The sequence below is a fragment of the Abramis brama genome (genome assembly GCF_963993115.1).
Source record: "Abramis brama genome assembly, chromosome: 17".
NCBI classification, from domain to species: Eukaryota; Metazoa; Chordata; class Actinopteri; order Cypriniformes; family Leuciscidae; genus Abramis; species Abramis brama.
In genome coordinates this window covers 24480991-24503433 of record NC_139979.1, presented here as the reverse complement: position 1 = coordinate 24503433, position 22443 = coordinate 24480991, and the positions used below count along the sequence as shown (strand labels likewise).

The 22443-nt window shown below is 42.1% G+C and overlaps 1 protein-coding gene across 1 annotated transcript; it reads left to right on the top strand.

Moving 5' to 3' along the window:
* The first annotated feature begins 1430 nt into the window (after window positions 1-1430).
* LOC311067316 (lipid scramblase CLPTM1L-like) lies at window positions 1431-22211 on the top strand. Its single transcript, XM_084089087.1, has 17 exons — window positions 1431-1950; window positions 2054-2148; window positions 4566-4740; window positions 11655-11776; window positions 11880-11967; window positions 12066-12183; window positions 12303-12397; window positions 12491-12575; window positions 12678-12781; window positions 12886-12930; window positions 13032-13082; window positions 13228-13310; window positions 17150-17184; window positions 17284-17339; window positions 17446-17490; window positions 18105-18220; window positions 21993-22211. Exons 1-17 carry the CDS (start codon window positions 1750-1752, stop codon window positions 22075-22077), a joined length of 1599 nt encoding a protein of 532 aa, XP_083945213.1. The 5' UTR covers window positions 1431-1749; the 3' UTR covers window positions 22078-22211.
* The last annotated feature ends 232 nt before the right edge of the window (window positions 22212-22443 follow it).

The following is a 22443-nucleotide window of genomic DNA, read 5'->3' as shown; positions in this document are numbered from 1 at the left end:
TACAATAAGGTTCATTAGTTAATTAACATTAACTAATAATGAACTGCACTTATACAGCATTTGTTCATCTTTGTTCATGTTAATTTCAACATTTACTAATACTTTATTAAAATCTTGTTAACATTAGGTAATGCACTGTGAACTAACATGAACAAACAATGAACAGCTTTATTTTGATTAACTAACATTAACAAAGATTAACAAAAACAGTAGTAAATGTATTGCTCATTGTTAGTTCATGTTAGTTAATACATTTACTAATGTTTAATAAAGGAACCTTATTGTAAAGTGTTACCGTATTTTTTTTCCTATTATGGAAGTCAATGGGTGTCAATGGGCAAAACTGTCTGATTACCAACATTCTTCAAAACACCTTTTGTGTTCAACAAAACAAAGAAACTCATGCAGGTTTGGAACAGCTTGATGGTGAATAAATGACAAAATTTTAATTTTTGGGTGAACTATCCCTTTAAAGCTGCACACTTTAGCAAACCTGACTTGAAAATGCAATAACAAAAATATTAGTACCCATTTTCAAAAATAAATTAACATTTTATTTATTTATTTTTTCATTTATTTATTATTTAGAATTTTGTTGCTGCAAATATTAAGGTAAATACTGTCTGTTGTATATTATTATATTATATTATATTATATTATAGACTATTATAGACTATAGACTATAGACTATTATATTATAGACTATTATAGACTATTATATTATATTATTATAAAAACAAAGACGATAAAGGTCTTGAATGTACAGGTAATTTATTTATTTTGCTAGCAATTTTTCAATGGCACACATTTGCATACATAACTTATTTTTTGAATGAATTTATGCTACAGTGAAATCTTTGTTTGGTTTTGTTCTAGTTGCCTATTTATGTTCCATAAGAAATCTTTAAAAAGCTGCATGTTCCCTGGATCAAGAAACAACTTGCATAATGAACTTTATAAACACATTCTTTTACATTAAAGACTTAACAATTTAACTTATTTAACTAAACTTTACTAATCTTCTCTGCATTACTCCTCTTCAGCTTCCTATAGTTATCTAATAAACATTATATGTATATAACAAATATTGCTGGGTCTTTGATGTAGTGCTTTTGTTCCTCTTTTGTAAGCGTCTGCTAAATGCATAAATGTAAACAATAAATTATTGTTTTTTTGTGTGTGTATTTTGCTTGTGCATCTCTTTTTTATTATTTACTTATATTTGCCTTTTAATTGATTTTTAAAAAAAAATGTGGGGGTGGACTCGTTAAAAAAATTCAGCTGTAATGTTTGAGAAGGGAGTGATATTTTGGCATTACTGGATGTTTTTTTAACATAAAATGTCACAAGCGCATATTCTCATTGCGGCCATAGGATGGCGCTCTCCGCGTTCATCCCACTCAACCCTGCCCAGTGCCCACAAATACAGTATACTAAGATGCTGGTCATACATGAGATCATGCGGTTGCATATTCGGCATTCGGGAAATTACATATAAATGAATATCTCCGCTCCAGCCTTTGTGTTTTGATGGTTTTAGGCCTTCTGTAATTCACTGAAACATCAACTCGCTGCTGCTGCACTGATGCTTTACAGCGTCTGGGATAAAGACATCATTTCCCCTCCGCGAGCGCGCAATGAATGAATGAACCAGGCAAGTGTTGCTGTGCTTTGCCAGCTAAGGGGAATCGCTAAAAGCTTTTTTTCTGCATTCGTCCCCTTACAATAACGACTTGACGAGGCGTGAAGATGTTCCCGTCGTGCTATTCTAAGCCCAAAAATGGCTCTCAGTTCAAGATGTCTTACACTAAAGTGATTTGTGGGGTGTTGGTGGTGTATGTCCTGCATACGTGCTGGGCCATATACGGCTTCATACACACCAAACCCTGTGACAGCGCCAAAGGGGACAGCTGCGTTACATCTTATCTCACTGTCAAGCCTCGACTTCAGGTGAGTGTATCTAACGTTAGTTTAACTGTCTGTGTCACATGTATTGTAAGTCACCCGTTGCTTCATAATCTTACAGTTATTAATGCGTGTTATCTCTCAACAGCTTAGTGTCTATTCCGCTCTGGACCCCAGTGATGAAGCTGGACACAACCTGCTTTTCAAGGTGGACAGATTTGATATAAACGCCAAGTTCGAAAGGCAAGCTGACCTTTTGTGGTTTGTTATTACCCATGTGAAATAGCATAATATTAATAACTGATTACGGAAATAGGCCCTACATTAAAACTATATAAGCTACTTAAGTGTGAAGTGAATGTAATTTTTTCGAACATGTTAATTGCAATTAAATTAGAATGTCTTGTATTAAATGTCAAAATATGTTGCTCCATCAATATTCAATGCAAACATCTTTTTTTTCTGCATCAGTCATACACTATGGGAGTATGAAAAGCACATTTTTTCTTAAGGTGTTTCTTTAAATCCGTTGTACCCTATGCTGGATGTACTGACAAGGATTTATGATAAAATTGAATGATTTAAATAGCATATTTGTAATAACACATTTGTAATGAAGTTGCAATTTAGTCCATTTAAATATTAACTTTAAATTAACTTAGCACACTACAGTTCAAATTATAATCAAGTACTTTATGCTCTAGTATTTTAGTCAACATTAAAATAAGTGTACTTAAAATATGACAAAATATAATTAAAACAATGATTTAAAACATACTTTAAAGTAAAACATACTTTAAAGTTACCTTTTATTCATTAATAATATTATATTACAACCCCCATTCCAGAAAAGTTGGGACATTTTGTAAAATGCAGTAAAATCAAGAATCTGTGATTTGTTCATTCTCTTGAATCTTTATTTAACTGACAATTCCAATGGTCAAATTAGTATTTTGTAAATATTAACAAATTTTGACTTTGATGGCTGCAACACACTCCAAAAAAGTTTGGACAGAGGCAAAATAAAGAGACGACCACGTGACTCGGATGCGCTGAGATCACCGGACTTGGCATGCCAGCCTCTCGTACCTCAGAGGAGAATCCATCACTGTCTGTCAGTCTCCTACGTCCTCGGACTGATCCAGTGATCAAGGAGTTCCCAAGCTCCACAGACATTTGAGCCCGGTAAATAAAGCCGCCCCCAGAACCAAAACAAAAATTCCTCAGGGGAAACTTGAAGTGTGTTGGTCATTACATGATGAGACACAATAAACACCAGCATGAAACTTCAACACGAGGCAAAGAACAGGAGACAACTGAGGGTTTAAATACACATTGGCAATGAGGGACAGGTGAGACTAATCAATGAATAACTATGACAACTAAAGAAACAGGAAAAGGGAAACTGGGTAAAACAGAACAGAAAGAACTTCAAACTATGAGTCCCAAAATACATAGACCAAATCCGTGACAATCCAGAGAAATCTCAGTCTGTGTAGGCCAAGGCAGAAACCTCTGTTGAATGTGCGTGACCTTCGAGCCCTCAGATGGCACTGCATGAGAAATCAAGCCACTGTATTAAAAATACAATGGAAAACCAACATCAAGAAATGCATTGTATCAGACAAGATTGGGCAAAAATCCCACTTGCAAAACTGTGACAATTAGTATCCTCAATTCCCAAATGATTAAAAAGTATACAGTTGTATAACATGCCTCTGTCTCAACATTTCTGGAGTGTGTTGCAGCCATCAAAAACCAAATTACAAACAAACTGGTCAGCGAAAAACCTGAAAATCTTTTTCTCAGCTAAATAAAGGTTAAAGAGAATGAACAAATCACAGATTCTTGATTTTACTGCATTTTACAAACTGTCCCAACCTTTATGGAAATGGTATTGAATCTGCTTATTTAAGACTTTAAGTACAAGTGCACTTTCAATGCAATTAATATTTTTCAATAAACTTAAAGTTGTTGATGAGAACATACAGGTTTTAAATAATAAAACAATAAATAAGTAATTGGACACATTCTGATTGGGACCAATTAGGTAAAAGTAATTGCAAAATTGCTAGTTCTGTTAGTTAGTTCTGATAAAAGTCTAACATTCATTTGTTTGCAGATGTTTGTTTTAAGCCTCTTATTGTTCGATGTCCCTCATATTCCCTTTAATGCATTCTGATCACCCTGTCGGGGTTTATTATGCAATAACAACCGGCTGGACATACATTATCCCTTATGTGGCACTCTAAATTATGTACATGTATATATAAATAAAATGGCCATTTTCCTTGCAAATGCCACTTGGTTTGATTTTAATAATAATTTAATGACATTCAGATTTTTTTTAAATGTGGTTTAAGGGACCAGTATATATTAAAGTATCATGGTATTTACTATGTGATACCATATGATTTACCATGTGATCCAGTACCATAGGATCACCACAGTACAATTTTGTTAGGGCTAGATGAAAATCTTATTTCCCATTTAGTTGCAGAAAGTACACTGTGGCTCAGAACTGGTGATCTGGTAAGAAATTGATTCAGTTTGAGAAACTTACTTTAATATGGTTTTGACCATTTTTATTGTACAGTATGTGAATACTGAAACTGCATTGTTTGGTTCCTCAGACAGCATACAATGTTTTGTGATTAAAGGAAGGTGAGTGTCCCGGTTCCTGAGATGACCCATAACAATGGGAGCGTCCATGCCGTGGTGTTTGTGCACAAAAGCGGAGTTTCGCCTTGGAAAGACAGCAGACATGTGCGGCTTGTGACCCGTCTCACCTCTCAAGTGATCCTTCTTCAGTCTGGCACCAGCACTAACCCTGAGGTATTGTAGCAAAGTATTACTGCCCACACTTCTTCAAATATTGTGGCAGTTTATTTGGTACCCTAATTACCCTTGTGAAAAAGAAGTACATTTTAGCATACTTTAAAAAGGACTACTGTTTTGTGGCTTTAAAATAACATACTTGAGTGCAAACTGAATGTAATGTTTTCGGACAGTTAACTGCATGTTAGCATTATATATGCATTATAGTTTAAATTTATATTAAATTCATTCAGTTTAACTTACGACTGCGTTTTGATCCACTTAGGTAAGAGTTAAGTACATATTTAAGTAATTTCATAATTACTTCTGTTGTGTTCTGCCGAATGTACTGACGATACACTCCTTTCATACTAGAGCCCGTACGCACATGCACACTCTTCAAAAACGGCACTTTAAAGGAATAGTTCACTTCAAAATGAAAATTCTGTCATCATTTACTCACCCTTAAGTTGTTTCAAACCTGTATGAATTTCTTTCTTCTGCTGAACACAAAGGAAGATATTTTGAAGAATGTCGGTAACCAGACAGTTGATGAACCCCATTGACTTCTGTTAGGGGTTAACAGTTTAGGACCCATGGACCAGATGTTTGAAAGAAGACCCGGAGTCAGAATTATAAAAAATTGAAGAAAAGTTTTACTGAAGATAGTTTGCAGTTTCATCAGCAGAAGTCAGCTTCAAGACTCACACAGGAGTTCGTAGGCCGCCCCGCTTACAGTTACAAAGATCACAGCAGTTATACCATTTCCAAGGTCTAAGCTACATCATTGCTTACAGGTTGAATGATTCTCATTGGCCAAGAAATTGATAAACATAGTAATTTTCCACACATATACAGATAGACAGAAGCATATCTCCATAGATTATGCAGCTGACACTCGGACCCTGAAGTTAGGCACGTCGTGACCTTCCAGGTCGCAGATTTGGGTTGCTGGGTGGCAGCATGTCTCGAACAACAACTGAGTCAATCTCCAACAATGCCAGTGGTTCCTTAACCTGTAAGCAAGAAGACTAACACACACACCGACACACATCTTTTCCAAGTTTGGATTTGGCCAGGCTCTAACTATAAACAGGAGTCTCGTCTCAAAACATCAAGATAACAAGTTCTTTCTCTCAAGGATAGGAAACTTTAGTCTAAATGGAAACTATAGGCTTTAACTGAGAAATGGTCCCTTAAACTATAGACTTCAATGACCCCTATGTGTTTTAACATGTTGAAGACCTTTCTCAAACACAAAACAAGTCCTCATTTCATTTCTGGAAGCCGGGATAAATCGGCAAGCAATGTTACTACATTCAAATATCAAATACTGACATTAAAAAGAATACATGAAAATAACATTTCAGTAATCACACTGGTAACTTCAATAACAAAATAAAATCTCCAGAGAAGTCATTCAACTCATGTGATATTTAGAAGGAAAAATATTGATTAATACCTTGATTATAATCACTCATTACATATACATTGAAGCAGCAGTGGATTCCAGTCCACCCCCTTCACTTCCATAGTAGGAAAATAAATACTATGGAAGTAAATGGGGTCCATCAACTGTTTGGTGACCGACATTCTTCAAAATATCTTCCTTTGTGTTCAGCAGAAGAAAGAAATTCGTAAATTAAATTTGTACATATTCGAAATGAAAGATCTAGATTGTACTGAATGTCAGCTTGCTTATTTTGCTCAGGATAAGGATTTATTAAGCCCACATCTAACCTCAGCTCTAGAGCTGTAGTTCCAACCACGCTGTTTGTGAATGTTCATTGGAACTATGGTTTCAGGAAATGCCAAATCGTTTAACTATGCTGCTAACGACTGAACTTGTGACCATAGTTGGCTAATGTTGCTTTTGGGAAAGCACACTTGCATTAGAGCATCATCTAAAAGCATAAAATCGTTGGGGTTCTCAACTTTACTTACAGTACAGTACAGCAAAGTGAAGTATTATCTTACTTCATCAGTCCATGTGCTAAATGAATATACCCTACTTCAAATTGTAACGGTCACCAGCTGGAGTGCCCTTGAGAACCACCAGAGGGCACTCCACACCCGACTATTGTCACTCTCTCACTAACTACATTTCCCATAACTCACTGCCCGGACTCATCATCACTAATTGCATTCACCTGTGTCTCATCATCCTTGTTAGTTTCAGCCTATTTATTCCTTGTTCATTCATTCAATCATTGCGAAGTTTTGTTTGTGTCACACTGCATTTCTGAGCATTCTCTTGGTTTTCTTGTCTCTTGGTTTTTGGATATCTTGCCCTGTTCCCTGGATTACTCTCTTGCCTCTGGTCCCTGCCTGTTTTGTTTGTTTGTTTGTTTCTTTGTTTGGACTGCCTATCTGTGTATGACCCTTGCCTGTACGACCTTCCTTATTAAAAGCTGCATTTGGATCGATCTTCGTGTCTCGGAGCAGTTCGTAACAGAAGACTTCGCCAACACAGATCCAGCAGCCAAGTAAGACCCAGACCCATCATGAATCCAGCAGCACAGATCATGCGTCTCCGTCAGGGAGACCAGCCCATAGAGGAATACGTCATGGACTTTTTGGAGCTGGCTCGCTTGACCTGTATGGACGAGTTATGTCTGATGATCTTTTTTCGTGGAGGACTATCCGAGCCGCTTAGCTCCGTAATGCCACTTTATCACCCTAGCTGGACTCTAAAGCAGTATGTTGACTTGGCCCTGCAACTGAGTGGCTCAACTTTTTCTGTGGGTTTCACGTCTGCCGAGCCTGAGCTTCACGTCATGCCCACTCTAGTGTTGGCAACTCCTGTGCTAACACCGCTCACCAGCGCAGTCACACCAGAGCCTCATCCCGCCATGGCCTCTGCAGAGCCTGAGTCTCTTCACGTCAGCCCTGCAGAGCCTGAGTCTCTTCACGTCAGCCCTGCAGAGCCTGAGTCTCTTCACGTCAGCCCTGCAGAGCCTGAGTCTCTTCACGTCAGCCCTGCCGAGCCTGCGCTCCACATCAGCCCTGTAGAGCCTGAGTCTCTTCACGTCAGCCCTGCCGAGCCTGCGCTTCACGTCAGCCCTGCCGAGCCTGCGCTCCACGTCAGCCCTGCAGAGCCTGAGTCTCTTCACGTCAGCCCTGCCGAGCCTGCGCTTCACGTCTGTCCTGCCGAGCCAGAGCTTCACGTCAGTCCTGCCGAGCCAGAGCTTCACGTCAGTCCTGCCGAGCCAGAGCTTCAGGTCAGTCCTGCCGAGCCACAGCTTCACGTCACTCCTGCCGATCCAGAGACTGTTCACGTCACGTCTGCCGATCCAGAGACTGTTCACGTCACGTCTGCCGATCCAGAGACTGTTCAAGTCACGTCTGCCGATCCAGAGACTGTTCACGTCACTTCTGCCGATCCAGAGACTGTTCACATCACTTCTGCTGATCCAGAGATTATTCACGTCACGCCCGCCAAGCCAGTGTCTCAGGACAAGATGGACGCCGTGCCTGAACCTGAGCCCTCAGCAGAGATGGCCGCCGCCACGCCTGTTCCTGAACCGGTGTCTGTTCCTGAACCAGTGTCTGTTCCGTCTGTTCCTGAGCCGGTGTCTGTTCCTGAACCGGTGTCTGTTCCATCTGTTCCTGAGCCGGTGTCTAAACCTGTTCCTGAGCCGGTGTCTGTTCCTGTGCCATGGTCGCCTGAAGGGTCGTCTCCTCCCTGGCCTCCTGAACCGTCTGCTCCGCCCTGGCCGCCTGAACCGTCTGCTCCGCCCTGGCCGCCTGAAGGATCGTCTCCGCCCTGGCCGCCTGAAGGGTCGTCTCCGCCCTGGCCTCCTGAACCGTCTGCTCCGCCCTGGCCTCCTGAACCGTCTGCTCCGCCCTGGCCGCCTGAAGGGTCGTCTCTGCCCTGGCCGCCTGAAGGGTCGTCTCCTCCCTGGTCGCCTGCACAGCCTGATCCTCCCTGGTCGCCTGCACAGCCTGATCCGCCCTGGTCGCCTGCACAGCCTGATCCGCCCTGGTCGCCTGCACAGCCTGATCCGCCCTGGTCGCCTGCACAGCCTGATCCGCCCTGGTCGCCTGCACAGCCTGATCCGCCCTGGCCTCCCGTCTTGCCGCAGTCTCCAGGTCGTCTTCCGCTCCACGGGCCTGGCCCTCCATCCCGCCCCCGGGTCCGCCTCCGCTCCACCTCCCTCCTGGAAAATTTCAGAGCGTCTGGAAGCCGCTCCTTTGAGGGGGGGCTATGTAACGGTCACCAGCTGGAGTGCCCTTGAGAACCACCAGAGGGCACTCCACACCCAACTATTGTCACTCTCTCACTAACTACATTTCCCATAACTCACTGCCCGGACTCATCATCACTAATTGCATTAACCTGTGTCTCATCATCCTTGTTAGGTTCAGCCTATTTATTCCTTGTTCATTCATTCAATCATTGCGAAGTTTTGTTTGTGTCACACTGCATTTCTGAGCATTCTCTTGGTTTTCTTGTCTCTTGGTTTTTGGATATCTTGCCCTGTTCCCTGGATTACTCTCTTGCCTCTGGTCCCTGGATTACTCTCTTGCCTCTGGTCCCTGCCTGTTTTGTTTGTTTCTTTGTTTCTTTGTTTGGACTGCCTATCTGTGTATGACCCTTGCCTGTACGACCTTCCTTATTAAAAGCTGCATTTGGATCGATCTTCGTGTCTCGGAGCAGTTCGTAACACAAATCAGTTCATATGCTGTAAAAAATCTCAACTGATTATATAAACACAGTAAATCAAGTTTAGTTGACTAAAATAAAAAATGCATCATGACAGATGTGAAGAGATAACTTGAATGTGGATACTTTCCTGTGTAAAGGCACCAGAAGAGCAGCAGATTGTTTCTTACTGGAAATCACGACTTCCCTTGAACGTAATGAACGAGGATTTCACCTTCAACAGTGCCGCGGTGCCCAGCGACCTTCGCCGCTATATGAAAATGTGAGTTATTATCTGAAACCTTGATATGTGTGTGTATCTGTGTCTTAATATATTACCTGGAATTCCAACGCTGTTTGTTAACTCCTGTGCTAACACCGCTCACCAGCGCAGTCACACCAGAGCCTCATCCCGCCATGGCCTCTGCAGAGCCTGAGTCTCTTCACGTCAGCCCTGCAGAGCCTGAGTCTCTTCACGTCAGCCCTGCAGAGCCTGAGTCTCTTCACGTCAGCCCTGCCGAGCCTGCGCTCCACATCAGCCCTGTAGAGCCTGAGTCTCTTCACGTCAGCCCTGCCGAGCCTGCGCTTCACGTCAGCCCTGCCGAGCCTGCGCTCCACGTCAGCCCTGCAGAGCCTGAGTCTCTTCACGTCAGCCCTGCCGAGCCTGCGCTTCACGTCTGTCCTGCCGAGCCAGAGCTTCACGTCAGTCCTGCCGAGCCAGAGCTTCACGTCAGTCCTGCCGAGCCAGAGCTTCAGGTCAGTCCTGCCGAGCCACAGCTTCACGTCACTCCTGCCGATCCAGAGACTGTTCACGTCACGTCTGCCGATCCAGAGACTGTTCACGTCACGTCTGCCGATCCAGAGACTGTTCAAGTCACGTCTGCCGATCCAGAGACTGTTCACGTCACTTCTGCCGATCCAGAGACTGTTCACATCACTTCTGCTGATCCAGAGATTATTCACGTCACGCCCGCCAAGCCAGTGTCTCAGGACAAGATGGACGCCGTGCCTGAACCTGAGCCCTCAGCAGAGATGGCCGCCGCCACGCCTGTTCCTGAACCGGTGTCTGTTCCTGAACCAGTGTCTGTTCCGTCTGTTCCTGAGCCGGTGTCTGTTCCTGAACCGGTGTCTGTTCCATCTGTTCCTGAGCCGGTGTCTAAACCTGTTCCTGAGCCGGTGTCTGTTCCTGTGCCATGGTCGCCTGAAGGGTCGTCTCCTCCCTGGCCTCCTGAACCGTCTGCTCCGCCCTGGCCGCCTGAACCGTCTGCTCCGCCCTGGCCGCCTGAAGGATCGTCTCCGCCCTGGCCGCCTGAAGGGTCGTCTCCGCCCTGGCCTCCTGAACCGTCTGCTCCGCCCTGGCCTCCTGAACCGTCTGCTCCGCCCTGGCCGCCTGAAGGGTCGTCTCTGCCCTGGCCGCCTGAAGGGTCGTCTCCTCCCTGGTCGCCTGCACAGCCTGATCCGCCCTGGTCGCCTGCACAGCCTGATCCGCCCTGGTCGCCTGCACAGCCTGATCCGCCCTGGTCGCCTGCACAGCCTGATCCGCCCTGGCCTCCCGTCTTGCCGCAGTCTCCAGGTCGTCTTCCGCTCCACGGGCCTGGCCCTCCATCCCGCCCCCGGGTCCGCCTCCGCTCCACCTCCCTCCTGGAAAATTTCAGAGCGTCTGGAAGCCGCTCCTTTGAGGGGGGGCTATGTAACGGTCACCAGCTGGAGTGCCCTTGAGAACCACCAGAGGGCACTCCACACCCAACTATTGTCACTCTCTCACTAACTACATTTCCCATAACTCACTGCCCGGACTCATCATCACTAATTGCATTAACCTGTGTCTCATCATCCTTGTTAGGTTCAGCCTATTTATTCCTTGTTCATTCATTCAATCATTGCGAAGTTTTGTTTGTGTCACACTGCATTTCTGAGCATTCTCTTGGTTTTCTTGTCTCTTGGTTTTTGGATATCTTGCCCTGTTCCCTGGATTACTCTCTTGCCTCTGGTCCCTGGATTACTCTCTTGCCTCTGGTCCCTGCCTGTTTTGTTTGTTTCTTTGTTTCTTTGTTTGGACTGCCTATCTGTGTATGACCCTTGCCTGTACGACCTTCCTTATTAAAAGCTGCATTTGGATCGATCTTCGTGTCTCGGAGCAGTTCGTAACACAAATCAGTTCATATGCTGTAAAAAATCTCAACTGATTATATAAACACAGTAAATCAAGTTTAGTTGACTAAAATAAAAAATGCATCATGACAGATGTGAAGAGATAACTTGAATGTGGATACTTTCCTGTGTAAAGGCACCAGAAGAGCAGCAGATTGTTTCTTACTGGAAATCACGACTTCCCTTGAACGTAATGAACGAGGATTTCACCTTCAACAGTGCCGCGGTGCCCAGCGACCTTCGCCGCTATATGAAAATGTGAGTTATTATCTGAAACCTTGATATGTGTGTGTATCTGTGTCTTAATATATTACCTGGAATTCCAACGCTGTTTGTTTTACTTTCATTTTTATTCCCTCAGAGTTGAAGATGGAAAAAAGGAAAAAAAGAAATTGTATCTGCCACTTTTACTGGTTGATGAACTAAGAAGCAGATTAAAGGACTTAATTGTATTTAAAAATAATAATAATTCTGAGATTCTATTTAAAATGTAAACATTTAAATGCGCTCGATTTATGAATGCACGTTTACATGTTAAATTACGCAGGAGATAAACAGCACCACAAAAGCAGTCCCACTGACAATATCATATGACACCATTACCTTACGCAAATTCAGAATATGGATCCATATACAAGCTGTCATATACTCACTCAAACATTTTGGTGAGTGGCATACAATGCATGACATATATGCATCATATACTAGATTCACAAGTTTTCTCAGATTCATCGTTTAATTCTGTATTAATCATAAGCCTGTTTTTCTACTTTCCTTCTGGCAGGATTTTCGGAGCAGAATCTTGATGAGATTAAAGCCATGTTTGTTGATAGTGGGCTGCACATCTTGGCTTTGTCCATTCTAGTGCCTGCATTCCATGTAAAAATGCTTTATATAGATACTTATTTTTATGTACGTTTATTATTATATATTATCATTATCTTACCAATAATGTAATATTCTGTTTTGCAGCTCTCATTTGAGGTCTTTGCCTTCAAGAATGACATACGGTTCTGGCGAGAAAAGAAGAGTTTAGCTGGTATTTCTAGAAGATCAGGTACTGATTAAAGAGCTGCAGTTTGTTGGTGCGACGAGACGAGCCACAAATAATTTGTCGCAATTGGAAAAAATGGCTATAAAATCGTGTTTGTCTCTGCAGTTGTGTGGAGATGTTTCAGTACCATCGTAATATTCCTCCACCTAATAGAAGAGAAATCCAGCTGGCTGATTCTGCTTCCCACTGGGATCTCGGCTCTAATTGAGGTATAAAAATAGGTGCAAATGTGCTCATTTTGGACTGCTGGCATTTATTTCTGTTTAAACCAAACCTGACTTTTCTCCACTGTCATTTGTTCTTGAATTTGTAGTTATGGAAAGTGAACAAGGTCTTGGCACTTTCACCCACATTTCATGTAAGTGTTTACCGGTATTAGTTTATTAGTAAGCACAGTATGGTCTTTTTAAGGAATATACTACACATCGTACTCACTCACTGTAATTTGTTTTCTTGAAGGATGAAAGAATGGATGATTTTGAGCGCGCAACGGAAGACTATGATTCTAAGGTGTGAACAAATTCTTTTTGAACCATTTCAGTTTGTTCATTGAACCATTTAGTTCATTATTAATTCATGTTTCCCGAGTTCCTATAGAATTTGTCATCTTTCTTCGACAGTTTTTTTTTTGAGTAGTTTCTCTTTACTTGTACAGGCCATGAAGTTCTTGTCATATCTGATGTATCCATTGTGTATCAGTGGGGCCATATACTCGTACTTGTATCTCCAAAATAAAAGGTAACATTTTTACTTTAAAAATAATATTCATATTATATATATATATATATATATATATATATATATATATATATATATATATATATATATATATAGTGAGGAAAATAAGTATTTGAACACCCTGCTATTTTGCAAGTTCTCCCACTTGGAAATAATGGAGGGGTCTGAAATTGTCATCGTAGGTGCATGTCCACTGTGAGAGACATAATCTAAAAATAAAAATCCAGAAATCACAATATATGATTTTTTAACTATTTATTTGTATGATACAGCTGCAAATAAGTATTTGAACACCTGTCTATCAGCTAGAATTCTGACCCTCAAAGACCTGTTAGTCTGCCTTTAAAATGTCCACCTCCACTCCATTTATTATACTAAATTAGATGCACCTGTTTGAGGTCGTTAGCTGCATAAAGACACCTGTCCACCCCATACAATCAGTAAGAATCCAACTACTAACATGGCCAAGACCAAAGAGCTGTCCAAAGACACTAGAGACAAAATTGTACACCTCCACAAGGCCAAGCAAATTGCCAAGCAGCTTGGTGAAAAAAGGTCCACTGTTGGAGCAATCATTAGAAAATGGAAGAAGCTAAACATGACTGTCAGTCTCCCTCGGACTGGGGCTCCATGCAAGATCTCACCTCGTGGGGTCTCAGTGATCCTAAGAAAGGTGAGAAATCAGCCCAGAACTACACGGGAGGAGCTGGTCAATGACCTGAAAAGAGCTGGGACCACTGTTTCCAAGGTTACTGTTGGTAATACACTAAGACGTCATGGTTTGAAATCATGCATAGCACGGAAGGTTCCCCTGCTTAAACCAGCACATGTCAAGGCCCGTCTTAAGTTTGCCAATGACCATTTGGATGATCCAGAGGAGTCATGGGAGAAAGTCATGTGGTCAGATGAGACCAAAATAGAACTTTTTGGTCATAATTCCACTAAACATGTTTGGAGGAAGAAGAATGATGAGTACCATCCCAAGAACACCATCCCTACTGTGAAGCATGGGGGTGGTAGCATCATGCTTTGGGGGTGTTTTTCTGCACATGGGACAGGGCGACTGCACTGTATTAAGGAGAGGATGACCGGGGCCACGTATTGCGAGATTTTGGGGAACAACCTCCTTCCCTCAGTTAGAGCATTGAAGATGGGTCGAGGCTGGGTCTTCCAACATGACAATGACCCGAAGCACACAGCCAGGATAACCAAGGAGTGGCTCTGTAAGAAGCATATCAAGGTTCTGGCGTGGCCTAGCCAGTCTCCAGACCTAAACCCAATAGAGAATCTTTGGAGGGAGCTCAAACTCCGTGTTTCTCAGCGACAGCCCAGAAACCTGACTGATCTAGAGAAGATCTGTGTGGAGGAGTGGGCCAAAATCCCTCCTGCAGTGTGTGCAAACCTGGTGAAAAACTACAGGAAACGTTTGACCTCTGTAATTGCAAACAAAGGCTACTGTACCAAATATTAACATTGATTTTCTCAGGTGTTCAAATGCTTATTTGCAGCTGTATCATACAAATAAATAGTTAAAAAATCATACATTGTGATTTCTGGATTTTTTATTTAGATTATGTCTCTCAAAGTGGACATGCACCTACGATGACAATTTCAGACCCCTCCATGATTTCTAAGTGGGAGAACTTGCAAAATAACAGGGTGTTCAAATACTGATTTTCCTCACTGTATATATATACAGTGGGTACGAAAAGTATTCAGACCCCCTTAAATTTTTCACTCTTTGTTATATTGCAGCCATTTGCTAAAATCATTTAAGTTCTTTTTTTTCCTCATTATTGTACACACAGCACCCCATATTGACAGAAAAACACAGAATTGTTGACATTTTTGCACATTTATTAAAAAAGAAAAACTGAAATATCACATGGTCCTACGTATTCAGACCCTTTGCTGTGACACTCATATATTTAACTCAGGTGCTGTCCATTTCTTCTGATCATCCTTGAGATTGTTATACACCTTCATTTGAGTCTAGCTGTGTTTGATTATACTGATTGGACTTGATTAGGAAAGCCACACACCTGTCTATATAAGACCTTACAGCTCACAGTGCATGTCAGAGCAAATGAGAATCATGAGGTCAAAGGAACTGCCTGAAGAGCTCAGAGACAGAATTGTGGCAAGGCACAGATCTGGCCAAGGTTACAAAAAAAATTCTGCTGCACTTAAGGTTCCTAAGAGCACAGTGGCCTCCATAATCCTTAAATGGAAGACGTTTGGGACGACCAGAACCCTTCCTAGAACTGGCCGCCCGGCCAAACTGAGCTATCGGGGGAGAAGAGCCTTGGTGAGAGAGGTAAAGAAGAACCCAAAGATCACTGTGGCTGAGCTCCAGAGATGCAGTCGGGAGATGGGAGAAAGTTGTAGCAAGTCAACCATCACTGCAGCCATCCACCAGTCGGGGCTTTATGGCAGAGTGGCCCGACGGAAGCCTCTCCTCAGTGCAAGACACATGAAAGCCCACCTGAAGGACTCCAAGATGGTGATAAATAAGATTCTCTGGTCTGATGAGACCAAGATAGAACTTTTTGGCCTTAATTCTAAGTGGTATGTGTGGAGAAAACCAGGCACTGCTCATCACCTGTCCAATACAGTCTCAACAGTGAAGCATGGTGGTGGCAGCATCATGCTGTGGGGGTGTTTTTCAGCTGCAGGGACAAGACGACTGGTTGCAATCGAGGGAAAGATGAATGCGGCCAAGTACAGGGATATCCTGGATGAAAACCTTCTCCAGAGTGCTCTGGACCTCAGACTGGGCCAAAGGTTCACCTTCCAACAAGACAATGACCCTAAGCACACAGCTAAAATAACGAAGGAGTGGCTTCACAACAACTCTGTGACTGTTCTTGAATGGCCCAGCCAGAGCCCTGACTTACACCCAACTGAGCATCTCTGGAGTGACCTGAAAATGGCTGTCCACCAACGTTTACCATCCAACCTGACAGAACTGGAGAGTATATGCAAGGAGGAATGGCAGAGGATACCCAAATCCAAGTGTGAAAAACTTGTTGCATTTTTCCCAAAAAGACTCATGGCTGTATTAGATCAAAAGGGTGCTTCTACTAAATACTGAGCAAAGGGTCTGAATACGTAGGACCATGTGATATTTCAGTTTTTCTTTTTTAATAAATGTGCAAAAATGTCAACAATTCTGTGTTTTTCTGTCAATATGGGGTGCTGTGTGTACAATAATGAGGAAAAAAATGAACTTAAATGATTTTAGCAAATGGCTGCAATATAACAAAGAGTGAAAAATTTAAGGGGGTCTGAATACTTTTCGTACCCACTGTATATATATATATATATATATATATATATATGGAAATGTTCATGCTTTTCTCCATATATATATACTTACTGTAGTGGTAATGGAAAATGTGTGAACCCGTAAGAATCTTTTATAAATTTGACCAACATTGAAATCTTCCTGGAAGTCCATACTAGATTGAAGTCTAACTAGATAAAGAGAAATCCAATAAAACAAATAACACTGCTTATTTTAACTTAAATATTAAGCAAAAATAAACATCTGTGTTGTTATCTGGTGTGACGGCCTTGAGCAGCAGTTACAGGAACCAAATGTTTCCATGTAACTGTGTAATCAGTTTATTCATCAGCTTAAAAAGTATTTTGGTCCATTCCTCTTAACAACACTGCCTCAACTCATTTAAATAAGAAAGCTCTATTTCGAATTCATCTTTCTATATAGGTCATATTTATAAAGAAAATTCACAAAAAAGGTTCACAAACTTTTTAGAGCCTTTATATATATATTAATATATGTATTCATGTTTCGTTATGTTGTGTACTCTCAATAGTTGGTACTCTTGGATAACCAATGGCCTTATTAGTGGTAAGAGCTTTAATAATAAAAAGTGTTAATTAACACTTAATTACTAACTGCACAAAGAATTTCTAAATAAAACTCCTCTTCTTTTTTTTAAACATTAAGGTGTTTATGCGTTCGGGTTTCTGTCAATGGTTCCTCAGCTGTTCATCAATTACAAGGTTTGTTTATAGGCCAGTTCTGAAATACAGTTCAACTACAGTTGTCTTTTTCCTATAATGTTTCCTCTGAATGTTCCTTAAGTGTGTCTTTTGCTTTTCTCCACAGTTAAAATCTGTGGCTCACCTGCAGATGTCCGTCTTGATGTATAAGGTAAGTTACGTTAATTTAATGAGAAATCGATTTTCTGTGATCTTATTGAAAACATACTGCAAAATGGAAATAAAGTTGTATTTTGGGTAACACATTTTGGTAATTTCATGACTTACTGACAACGTAAGTACCGTGTTTCATGCTTGTATTTTCTAAAAGACTTTCTAGAAGTATGTTTTTTGTTGTTGTTGTTTATTCTTTGACTATGCACTCTGACACGACCCACCAGTTGAGAAACACTGACTTAGAAGAACTGAAAATAAAATGTGTGAAAGCTCATCATATATGTTCCTGGCTGTGTGTAGCACCTACCGCTCTGCATATCCTTCAGAGGGATCTTAAAGTTATGGCTGAAGCTTATTTTTAATATTGAATAATATTATAATGGCCATAAACTAAATTATGATTTTTGGGTGCAAGAAAAAATAAGATAAAATTACCTTTTAATATATATATTTTTTATATCAGAACATTAACTGTTCTCAATGGGGAAAACCAATATAACATTTCTTTTAAGTTGTTTCTGCTTAATAGGGAGTCTTAAGACTTAAATTTAAAGAGACCCTTTCCAAAATAGATACACTACTGTATGATGAATTGATTTTGCTTCTCAGGGCTTGAACACATTCATCAGTGATGTGTTCAGTGGAATAATAACAACCCCTGGACCCCATCAGTTGGCCTGCTTCAGAGATGATGTGGTCTTCCTCATCTACCTCTATCAGCGCAGGTGGGGAAAACATACAGTTAGTGCGTGTGGAATAGGATGAAGTCAATCCACAAAAAGCCCCTTGCAGAGTTTCTGTACATTAAGTCTAAGTAAAAATCTTAGTAATGTAGCTACATTTTCATTAGCATAACATTAGTTCAGTTCTTTTCCTGACAGTATCCACTTTTCCACTAACAAGTTCTTTTTTCCAGTAGGTTTCAGTAGCATTAATAAAACACATTCTCCTAAACAGAACTAGGAGAACTCTGAAACAGATATGTAATATGTGAATGACGCTCCCCTGTGTGCGACATAGCGTAGTTCTCCGAGTCAAGTTTTACCTAGTTTTTGTTTTGGTAGTGTCTTTACTGTCCTTTCATGTGCTAACATGTGTGTTAGAGCTCATGTTAAGCTGCTCCTTGCTCTCCCTTAAAATATATTTTTTTTAAATAAAAGCTGACTCTGAGAAACGCACAAGAATTCCAATGTACCTGTACTGTAACTTGTATTTAGGTTTTTAGGTTTCAGGTATATAGGTTGCAGATGAATATTTAAATACAGTTCACTACCATTCAAAAGTTTGGCATCAGTAATTGTTTTTAAGAAATTAGCAATACTTAAGAAATTGTTGTGCAAGGACACATCAAAAGGCATTTATGATACAAATACATTTTATTTAACAAATGCTGTAACTACATATTCATAAAAGAATACTGAAAAAATTATCACTGTTTGCACAAAAATATTAAGCAGCACAACTGTTTTCAAGATAATGAAAGAAATGTTCCCCATCTGTCTGGTGTCGAGGACACTAGGGGGTCGTACTTAGGATCTCGACTCACTTTTCTGGCTAAAGAGAGAGTCACCTCAGCCACTCTCTGCGCTGGTCCTTCTGCAATGCACAAGGCCACGACGGCTAACACTGAGGGATATATGAGGGCAACAACGGGAGCATTTCTGTCAGGTCAATCCCATTTCTCATTTTGCATGTTGCTCCCGATGGAGTTCCCAGATGAGTTTGTTGTTGCGTCACATGGCGTGCCTGATTTCTCATTCAGGGTCCAGATGAGGATGAGCTGTCAATAGCAGCATCGGACATGAACGTCTCGGCTGGGCTCCCACCCTCCGGTGCGGTGGGCAAGTCTGAGTGTGACTCTGAGTTGGTGGCCATGCTTGCTCAGGCCGTCGAGACATCGGGCTAGAGTGGAATCCTCTGTCCTGTCCTAAGCGCTATCGGTTGGATTGGTATCTAGGCTCGGAGCGCGACTCACAGCTGTGCCCCGCCCCAGTACCTTTCTTTCCAGAAGTACATGAGGAGCACACAAAGTCACAGAAGGCACATTTTACTGCCTGTTTCCGCTTTACGAGCTCTTCCACCCTCAATACCCTCAACGGTGGGGCAGCCAAGGGGTATACAGAGGTTCCACAGGTGGAGCGTGCAATTGCGATGCATTTATACCTGCAAAATGCCATGACCTGGCGTAATCGTACCAGATCTCTGACAGCGAAGGCTTGCGGGAATGCTGGACAGGCCGCCTCCACCCTGCATGCCATAGCCATCTTGCAGGTCCATTAGGCTAAACCTCTAAAAGAGCTGCACGTGGGGAGTTCTGAGCCGGGATTGATGCAGAAACTACGCTTAGCGACTGACTTCACTCTCAGAGCGACCAAAGTCTCGCCGGAGCCCACAGCCAGGCTGTAGCGTCGAGTTGCCCCCAGGAATGCGACACAGCCCACTCGTCAGGCGACCGGCAAGAACATCAAGAAGGCTTTGAAGCCTTAGTAGGACTTACCACAGGGACCTCTTTCAACAGGTGGGTAATTCCCGGGACGTAAGTCCATGTGATTAACCTCCCCTAGGGCAGAATGTGGTGTCTGTAGTGTTCTTTCTCTCATCTGGGAGGAAGAGCGCTTCCTCAGCACTCCGGTCTGAAAACAGCTGTGATTACTTTCCTAAAAAAATAAATAAATAGAAGAACTGAAAAGTTCTTGGAAGTTCAGCTGGAGCAACCTATTCCAATTGTAAGTACTGTCCTTCGGTCCCAGAGTGGTACGAAGGACTACACGGCTTATGTGGAGTGTTGGGTAGGTTACGATGTTGCGAGTGCACTTGTTACTCGGCACGCAGTAGCTTGCCAACATCTGCATCGCCAGAGCCTCGTAACTTAGTTCAGCTGTTGTGACTCTTTCCATGGGGATCCCTAGTGTTAGGCTCAGATACTACATTGAAGTGACTGACAGATAGGGAACATCTCGGTTACTGTTTTAACCTCCGCTGATGGAGGGAACGAGACATGGTGTCCCTCTTGCCACAACATTGGACTACCCAGTAGATGGCCAGGACACACTCTCGGCTCCTCAGCACAAACCTGAATGAGTGGATGCACGCCAGCTCCTTTTCTAACCGTATGTCCGGGGAAGTGGCGCATGTAAATTCCACTCGCCAATTCTCATTGACCTTTTCTGAAATATCAGAGGAATCCAAGTACGACCCCTAGTGTCAGTCTTCGACACCATGGGCCCTATCTTGCACCCAGCGCAATTGACTTTGTACACCGACGCATGTATCATTCCTATTTTGCACCCGCGCAAAGCGCGCTTTTCCCTCCACAGAAGCACGTCGCTAAACTAGGGAATGAACTTGCGCTCCCTGGGCGGTTCAGCGCAAAAAAGGAGGCGTGTTCCGGCGCAAACGTTCCTTCATGCTATTTTGCAGGTTTAGAAAACAATTGCGCCACTAACCAGGAAAAAATAGTTTAAAGTCAGTGGCGCGTTGCGCATGTTATTCATATGCTATTTTAAGGGCGCATGCTTGGCCATAATCAATGTAGCGTGTGCACAACGCGCATACACTTTGATTCTCTCATCTACACAGAAGCAGCAGTTTTCATTTTTGCAAATCATACATTATTATGATAGATAGATAGATAGATAGATAGATAGATAGATAATTTATTATAAAAGCATACATCTAGCTTACACATTTACCCAAATTATCATACGCCTTTTTAATCGAAGTTAATTTGGGTGGGTTTCTCCATCCCCAACGTCCCTGACGAGAGCGTTGCTCTCCTTGGCTGTGAACCGCTCCTGGCGCGCGTTTGGCAAATCCGCCGTTATAATAGGAATCCGCTTTAGAACAAAGCGCGTCTGCTCTTAAAGGGAATGTGAGATGACGCTCTGATTGGTTTATTTCACGTTACGCCCAAACCACACCTATGAATAATGAAGCTACTTCAGACCAACCCATTTTAGATTTGCGCCTGGCGCAAGAGTCATTTATCCCGCTGGGAAAATAGCAACAGCGCCAAGACCCGCCCACAAAGTTACTTGCGCTTTGCGCTTTGACACTTGCGTTTCAGATCGTTAAAATAGGGCCCCATGTCTCATTCCCTCCATCAGGGGACGGAGGTTTCAACAGTAACAAAGACCTTTCTTGAACACCAAATCAGCATATTAGATGGATTTATGAAGGATCATGTGACACTGAAGGCTGGAGTAATGGCTGCTGAAAATTACATTTTTTAATTTAAATATAATAAAATAGTAAATAGATATATTTTATAATAGTAATAATATTTCACAACATTGACATTTCTACTGTATTTTTGATCAAATGAATGCAGCCCCCACACTTTTGAATGGTAGTAGGCCTATGTATGTATGTAAGCTTGAATATAGTTTACATTATCAGTAGCTTTTAAGTTGTTACAGTTACAAAGAAGTTTTCCAGTCTTTATTGAGGATACAGTTATTAGCCATGGCTAACAAATGTTCATTTCACTGTCCTCAGGATTTATCCTTTGAGCAAGTCCAGGTCACGTGATTTCGGGGCGTCACACAGGAAGAAACCCAAAGGAAAGCTACATGAAGACTAAGCGTCCTCGACGTTCTCTGACAGCTTGCGCTCTCCATGCATGCAATACAGGAGAAATGCTAGAGCACTGAAGAAGGGCATTACAGTCGTCAAAAGTTCTGTGTATTTTTGTAACGATCTTGCCTCCTGCTCTCTGCTGCGAAATCTACACCTACTTGAACAAGCCAGAACTGATGAGAATAGCAGAGCACACCTGCTTTAGACTAAATCAGTGTGTACTATTCACTCAGGCCGATCCATCCAACAATTAAAAAGTGATGTAAGCTCTAAAAGAAACTACAGCAACACCCACCTGGGCTTTTACGTCCTTTGAAAGAATGACTGCAATGGCAAAACCTGTGATTACTAAATCTACACAACTGTTTTT